The sequence below is a fragment of the Echinops telfairi genome, unplaced genomic scaffold, assembly GCF_000313985.2.
Source record: "Echinops telfairi isolate 266 unplaced genomic scaffold, ASM31398v2 ScPeMD7_10;HRSCAF=50, whole genome shotgun sequence".
NCBI lineage: Eukaryota > Metazoa > Chordata > Mammalia > Afrosoricida > Tenrecidae > Echinops > Echinops telfairi.
In genome coordinates, this window is record NW_022103907.1 from 10,210,742 (window position 1) to 10,218,808 (window position 8,067).

The 8,067-nt window shown below is 47.6% G+C and overlaps 1 protein-coding gene across 1 annotated transcript in view; it reads left to right on the plus strand.

Moving 5' to 3' along the window:
- VIT (vitrin) overlaps positions 1 to 8,067 on the plus strand; it is a 147,609-nt gene that overhangs the window by 52,803 nt on the left and 86,739 nt on the right. The window contains exon 4 of the mRNA XM_045287027.1: positions 6,108 to 6,264. Within this exon, the coding sequence (XP_045142962.1) occupies positions 6,108 to 6,264 (157 nt within the window). The remainder of the gene's footprint in view (positions 1 to 6,107; positions 6,265 to 8,067) is intronic.

An 8,067-nucleotide genomic window follows, 5' to 3' on the forward strand; every position in this document is an offset into this window, starting at 1 on the left:
ATTCCATGCAACTGGCTGCCTATTCTGCAACGTCAGGGATTCCATGCAACTGGCTGCCTATTCTGCAACACCAGGGATTCCATGCAACTGGCTGCCTATTCTGCAACACCAGGGATTCCATGCAACTGGCTGCCTATTCTGCAACGTCAGGGATTCCATACAACTGGCTGCCTATTCTGCAACACCAGGGATTCCATGCAACTGGCTGCGTATTCTGCAACGTCATGAGATAAAATAAAAGGATGCAAAGGAAAGCCCTCCTGGACTCAAACCTTCCCCACATAGGTCAACACATATTTCAGCTAGGCCATCCTTAAGCCAATTGCACTTCCTCTATGAAGACTTACTTATCATTACCAGAACTTTTCCGTACTGTCTTCACAGTTAGACCAAAAGCTTCATGAAGACAAACTACAGATCAGCAGATAGTCATTAGCGCATGAGTCATATGAGGCCCACGAAATCATCAATACCAGCTAACATGACATGGCCTCACCAAAGAGATGCAATTCTATCCATCACACTTAGGGTGAGTTAATTACTTACATTTGACTAGTATGGCCTGAAAAGTATGCTATACATATCCAAATGGCCTTTGGCAGAAAAAGAAAGTCCCTCACCCTTATATTGGATGGATGGATGGATGGATGGATGGATGGATGGATGGATGGATGGATGAATAACAAAACAACTCTTAAAGTTTTAGAGGTTTCTAGGTCAATAGAGCCTCAATATAATGGGAAGCAATTCGAGAACGGGGTCAGGAAATCATGAGTCACCTGGCTCGGGCAAATGTTGGGGAGGTAAGGGAGATGAAACTAGAAGGTGGGTTAGGATTGTGCCAGGCTGCTCTAAGGAGCTGGATTCTTGTCATTGGTTAGAATGTGGGGCCCCTGAGAGTTTGCTGAGCAGAAAATGTACCCGGTGAAGACAACAGCCAATGACATAAATAACAGCAGGTCACTCTCCACAGACGTTCAAGCTGCAGTATAAAATATCTGCATTACATTTATTCCTGTGGAAAGAGATTTAACTTGGGGTGAAATGGGCAAACTTTTATTCCCATGGTTCCCTCCAGTAAATTAACCTTAATACCTGGTAAGGCATGGAAAGATTTTGCAATTAACCTTGAAAAGGTGGATGATTCCCAGAGGTGCTGCTTTAAGTATGAAGAGGTCATTGTGCTGGGCACTGATGCAGAGCAATACGTAACAGCTCAGTGGTTGTAGGCCTTTGGTACAACATGCACGCGGCTTCTTGGGAGGTCCGCGTGTTGTTAGCTGTAGCAGTGTGTGACTAATCCCAGTGTTTGCCTGCTGATGCCTGGTTGCCAGCACCAGTGTCTTCTCCACACAGGCTGAGGTGTGCGTCTTGTCTCAGACCATGAACAAACTGAAGGAAGACGAACTTTCTATCCTTCCTTCTGGAGGTGGGTGAGAAGGAAGGTGGATTCTCCCTGTGTGGTAGGCTTTGAGTCAAGTAAACTTTAGCATGGCCATGCTCAGAAGTAACAGGAAGACGATGCAAGGAAAAGAACGCTAGATAAGATGCCTTGCAGGGATTTGGGGTAAATGGGTGCACACATACACACACACACATGCATTCACAAACACCCTGTGTGTCCAAGACTGTCAGCATCTCCAAGCTCAGTGAAGTCCTGTGACATGAGAGCAGGGAAGCAACCGTGTAATGCTCTCTTCACTTGTGGAAGAACATGTTGACATGAGCTCCTTCACGTGGCCTTTTGCCTTGGTTGTTTGGGTAAACAGCTTGAGAGATTTTTCTCCAAATCTTGAGGAAAATGTTTGCCTACGTTTCTACCCTGAGGGAGTTTTTGACTGGCCCTGTGCTGCAGTCTGCCCTGTAATTGGGTCTATACCTTGCTGAGATAGGTCAATACCCTCATGCATGTGAAACAACTGTGGGCAATGCAAAAGAGATGCCGGCAGCCCACTAGGAAGCATCTACCTATAGCCTACCTTGAAGGGATGGACCCATTTGTGGCCACTACCAGCAGGGATGATGTCTTAAAATTAATTAAGAGGTGTATATATAGGAGGAATCTTCCAAAAGTCCATGAGAAAGTTGAAGTAAAAAATAAAGGAACTTCTCCATGAACTTTTAGTAGGCTTTGCCACAACTCACAAAATGCCAGTGCTGTCCAACTCTTCCATCTTGGTTGTTGGTGAAAATATTATGATTGTGGATGTGTTGCATATAGGTGTATTAAATTTTGCTGTAAATTTATATCTCATTTTTCAATCCTTACAGACAAAGATGAGATTTGTAAGGAGAGTGATAATAAAAGGCAATAACAATAGCTAAAAAAGAGGTTCAAAGCGACTTTTGAGTCGTCAGAATGAGCCAGAAGCAAATCCACTTCCCTCTCCAGAAAGTGGGGGAAATAACATCTTTCAGGGCTTTGCAAGGATAAAGGGAGGAATGTGTCTCAGGGCCCTTTGTAAACTGAAAATGGGCTATTTGGGGAAACACAAAATTGACAGTCACTCAAAAGCTGTGTTTATCACAAGGAAGTTGTCCTCTGTCAGCCAGTCTTCTGTCCTTCTATCGAGTTTGAATAAGGCATTTTCTCAGACTGGCCAAAACATGGGTTAGAGTGGTCGGTTTTTATTGACTTTTTGGCATGTGTAAACCTCGGAAAGCATTGAATAGTTCAAAAGCATTCAGAAGAAATGTAAAATGAGTCCCTTCGTTCAGGTGGATGATTCTTTAAGGTTATAAGAAAACAAGTGAATTCTCAAATAACAGAGAGGATACTGCAAGAGATAAACTGTGGTTTTAGTTTATTCCAGAAGAGATGTCAGTAAGATGTTTCTTGGTAGCTAGACGTAGACACTATGCTTCCAATTGCTCGGTCAGTTATCCCAAGAACTTTAATTAGCTCTCTCCAGCTTTATTTTAAATGAAAATGGAACAGATATTTTACCTTTAGCCAGTTTTTTTCTTGCACCCTTGATTTCCAAATGTTACTGCCTGTCTTGGGTGCAGTCTGGAGCCCTTCAGCAACTCAGTACTTGCCCCAGGAGCCTCAGGATTCAGCCCCACCTGCTCACGTCCTGAAGACGTGGCCTAGCCTGCCAGGAGATTCAAAACCAGAGGGTGCCGAAATGGCCTCAGATTTTCATTCCAGTTCACAAGAACATGTCACCTCTCTCATGTCAGCTGCATTCATTTCCTTACATTCGTGGAGAAAAGGCATTCGGGCGTGAGCAAGTCCTCTGTGGCAAGGAAGAGAGTCGCACACACTCGGTTCCACCCAAAGATTAAACAATTAACCAATTTAAGACAGACAACGTGGACATTTGAAGTCCCAAAATTGCCGTGAAAAACAAAAAGCAAAAAACCCTCTGAGACTCAAAATAGGACGTGCACCCTGGAGGATCCGAGTTTTAAAGGGTGAAAGGGGGTGGCGTTGGTGAGGAGATGGCAACCGTAACACCTTTGAAGTCCCACGGGCCACTTCTGAACACAGGCCACACTTGGTTACGGCAGGGATCATACTCGCTCATGGCTTCCCAGAAAGGACTCCTGCCTAGCCTGGCCCTCCCTGGAAAGACTGTCTGGGAGGGGTAGGGAGCGGGGAAGCAGGGGTTGAACTTCAGTTCTCCCTCCAGCCTGAAGGAAATGCCAGTCTTCTCCATTCGGGCTCATAAGAGGTTTGGGGTTTGGTTTAAGTGTTTGGGGGCTACAGCCGGAAGCCATCAGGCGCTCTGAGGCAATCTCCGTCTCCCAACTAGAGGCGGGGTGGCCTGCCAGAGACTCAGCAACCACGTATGTAATCCCAGAATCTTACACTGGGAGGAGCTGTATTTTTAACTCTCACCCAATGGAGAAATGCCTCTCCTGTCTATGTCCGCCAATAACCCATTCACTACTTCACAAGGCAGCTCCCTCCTTCGATGGCAACTTCAATGACCAGCAAGTCCTTCTGACACGATTTCCCTCTGCTAAGCCTCGCTTGCCATTTTAGCTCAGCCCCCATGTGTCGTTGCTTACAATCAACCCACTTGGGAAGACAACTGTCTCTTGCTTCCTAAGTCTGGCCTACTCAGGGTTAAGAGACTCATTTCTGCTAACTCTCCCTCACATTCGGGGCTTCCCACAGCCCTCCTGAGACTGTCTACTTGCTTCAGACCTTTTCCTGCTTCAGAATCCCTTCTGTGGATATCCTGAACACGTTCAGAACTGAGCCATTCCCAGAGCGAAGGTATCATCTAGGGGAGAAATCCTGGCAGCGAAGATGCTACCCCACCCTGTGGTGCAATTAACTTTCTTTCTTTAATGTCCTTTCTCTCCATGATCATGTGCCTCCTCCAAAATGATTGGGTGAGATTATGCAAATAAGGTGCTTGTGGACCACAAAGGGGATTGGACAACTTGCTAATTATGCAGATAAGGTTCCTAGAACCCTGCAGAGATTAAAATAAAACAAATTCTGCCATCTAGTTGGCTCCAACTCACAGCAACTCTAGAAGACACAGTCGACCTGCCCTTGTGGATTTCCGAGGCGATGAACCTGTACGAGGGTAGAAGACCTCACGGGTCTCCCCTTGCAAGGCTGGCGTTAGGTACTGCCAAGTTGCTTCTGATACATAGTGAAAGAAACACTGCTTGGCCCTCTGCCCTCCTGACAATTGCTCTTAAGTTTGAGCTCATTGAGGTGGCCCTGGTGTCAATCCATCGTCCGAAGGTCTTCCTCCTTTTCCATGCCCTGTTAGGTACCAAACATGATGGCCCGCGCCAGGGACTGGTCTCTCCTGACAAGTCCAAAGAATGTGAGATGGAGCCTCACCATCCTCGCCTCTAAGGAGCACTTTGCCTGTGCTTCTTCCAAGACGGATTTGTCTGTTCTTTTGGCAGTCCATGGTATTTTCACTATTCTTCTCCAACACCACAATCCACGTGCATGGACCCTTCTTTGGTCTTCCTTGTTCAATGTTTAACTTTCACATGCGTGTGAGGCAATTGAAAATACCATGGCGCCCCTTAGTCCTCAAAGTCACATCCTTGCTTTTCAACACTCTAGAAAGGGCCTGTGCAGTGGATTTATTCAGTACAATGCGTTCTTTGATCTCTTGACTGCTGCTTCCCTGAGAATTGATTGTGAATCCAAGCAAGAGAAATTCCTTGACAACTTCTACCTGTTCTCCATTTGCCATGATGTTACCTATTGGTCCAGTTGTGGAGATTGTGGTCTTCTCTACAGTGAGTTAAATGCATGCACTCCTGATGTTCATCAGCAAGGGCTTCCAGCCCTCCTCGCTTTCAGCCAGCCCGGCTGTGTCGCCTGCACACTGCAGGTTGTCCATAAGCCTTCCTCCCATCCTGAGGCTGCATTGTTCTTCAAATAATCCAGCTTCTCTGATGATTTGCTCACCTGCAGGGATGGGATCATGCAAATAAGGTCTGTGGAACCCTCAAGCCTCCTTAACCCTGCCCAGCACTGTCCATCTACCATCCTCCACAAGGTGCCAGCATGCTCTCTACCATAGTGGGCCGGCCTTGGATCATTTCTGACTCCAAGGCCCAGTCTCCTCACATTTGCCTTTCCTGTAACACCTCTGAGGATGTCTAGGTGGTACAAGCAGTAGAGGAAAGGGCTGGTGAACCACGTCTGTAAAGAAAACAGCCAAAAACACCATGGGATCAGGCTGCCCTGTAACACAGGGGGTCCTGGTAAACAGGAATTCTCAGTTTGGGGAATCCCTGCTATACCCCCAAGAGTTTCTCTTTTCTTGGGCTAGCTACAGAGCATCTGAAAATTCATCACTCCTACCACTGACTTGAGATTACATGTCTGGCCACTGGAGGTGGGTCTTTTCCAAGAGTTCTCTTCTTCAATTAATTGAGCATCCACATCAGCACGGCCTTTCGCTTTTGCTCTCAGCAGGGTAAACCCGATACATGGCCACCATTGTTCATTTGGTTTGAAGAATGCCCTCGCTATACCCCTGGAGGGGGCGCTAGGTCAGCCCAGACTCTGGCTTTTAGAGATGAAGTCGATGAACAGGTAGGACCCTGCAGACTCACTGCATCTAGAAGCTGATCCCATGAGGTGTGCGTCTGCTCTTCTTTTGTATTCCCAGCTGTGCCTCAGATCAACTGTGATGTCAAAGCTGGGAAGATCGCTGATCCCGAGTTCATGGTGAAATGCCCAGCGGGATGCCAAGACCCCAAGTACCACGTGTACGGCACTGCTGTGTACGCCTCCTACTCCAGCGTGTGTGGTGCTGCGGTCCACAGGTGGGTCCCACAGAGCTGCTTCAGGTCCACATCCAGGCTGCAGGCAGGGTTTCCTGGCGGAGCATCGCCAGGGTGGAGAGTTAGCAAACAAAAGTGGACACATTGAAGTGAGCATGCAGTGTTCTCACTCGCCACACCTCTCTGGGTGGGTGCCCAGAAGCTGGGCAGGGCCTGGATCGTCCTTCCCAGCATTCCACAGAAAGGCTTGTTCACCTGGATGGGAAGTGGAGGAGAATCCACGCCTTCACTGTCGTGACAAGGAGACCTACGGTCTCCAGGCTGGAAAGGGTTTACTGTTACGGGCGCTTTCTATCTGTGTGTGCTGATCTATGCAAATACATGTACAAGCCCTTTACACAAAAGAATCTGAGCTGAGCAAGGAACACATGGGGATGCGACCAAGGAAGGAGGAAGGGATGGCACAGCTCTGGCAAGGGTGTGGAGAGGAATGGCAACAGCAAGCAGTAGGAGGGTGGTGGGTGGCACTGCGGGCGGGGATCTGGGCATGAAGACCCGAGTGTGGTATACTTCAGATAAAGTCACCGCCCAAGTGAAGGGAGGTTAAAGTGACCTTCACAAAATCATTACGCCTCTTTCTAGTCAAAACGCTGGGAAGCGCATCTGATTATAAGGCTGCTCTTGATGAACCAGCGAGTGTGCTATCTCTATTTTACTCTCACAGAAGGGCCCCTCTGCAGTAACAACTCCTACTCTCCACATTGAAAGAGGAGGCAAGGTTGAATAACCTTTCTAAATCCAGAGTATTAAACAGTACCAGAGTGGAGACTCCATCCAGAGTCCTGCTGACTCCGGACCCTGCACCTCTAACCCGTCCCTCACCGCCTTCAGGCGGGCCTCTGACTCCACCCTCGGGACACAGGAGAAGGTGTCTGGACTCCTCAGGAGGCTGCTGTCTTTTCCTTTTCTTTCCCTGCACCCTGCTCAGTGGCTTGTTCACCTGGACTTGTGCCAACGACCGAGGAGGAGGTGTAAGGCTCAGCCCCTTTCAAAAGGACGAATGTCAGCAGCCTCTCTGAAATTTGGAGAAGGGATGAAAAAATAAAATGTGAAAAAGATGAAAAAGAAATATGTAAAATAAGGTCTGACCATCACTAGTCAATTCTACAGACCTTCCCCTCCTCCGCCCAAAACCCCACAGGGAGGATGAGCTCACTCGCTCACCAACTGGAGCAGGAATCCTTAAGCTCTATTAAAGAGGAATAGTTGAATATTAAAGAAATATGAGAGCACATATGATTTCCTAATGCCAATCTCTGGATTAAAAATATTTATCTTTCACTCTGAGATCAATTTCATGCAAAAAGGAAACAAGTGTCCAAATCTATACCCACATATACATGTACAGGCCCTTTACACAAAATAGTCTCCCTCCTACTGTACACAGATGCATGTTCCCCACACCCTCTCATGCACGCGTTCACACCTAGCCAGTCCCGCCCACACGGTCATCACCGTGCAGTCTGTGTGGGCTCTCGAGTACAGGAGCAGACATCTGCTGCACAGCATGAGCCCCTCTTAAGATCACCTGTGCTTTCCCACTTTGATCCAAGAAGGGTGTCAGTCACTTCCTCAGGCACTTGCTGGCTGGCTCTTGTCTTCCCATGTTTTCTGTGCAGGACAGAGACACGTGGCTAGGTTGCCCTTGCCAAAGATGTCAGCATAATGATGGTAATCACCCACCCCTCCAGCAGCGTCACCCCTCGAGGGCTGTCAGGGCCCCCAGTTTTAAAAGGTGAAGTGAGGAGGTGAGATATAGGGAAGGTAATTAAATCTTTAGCTAGT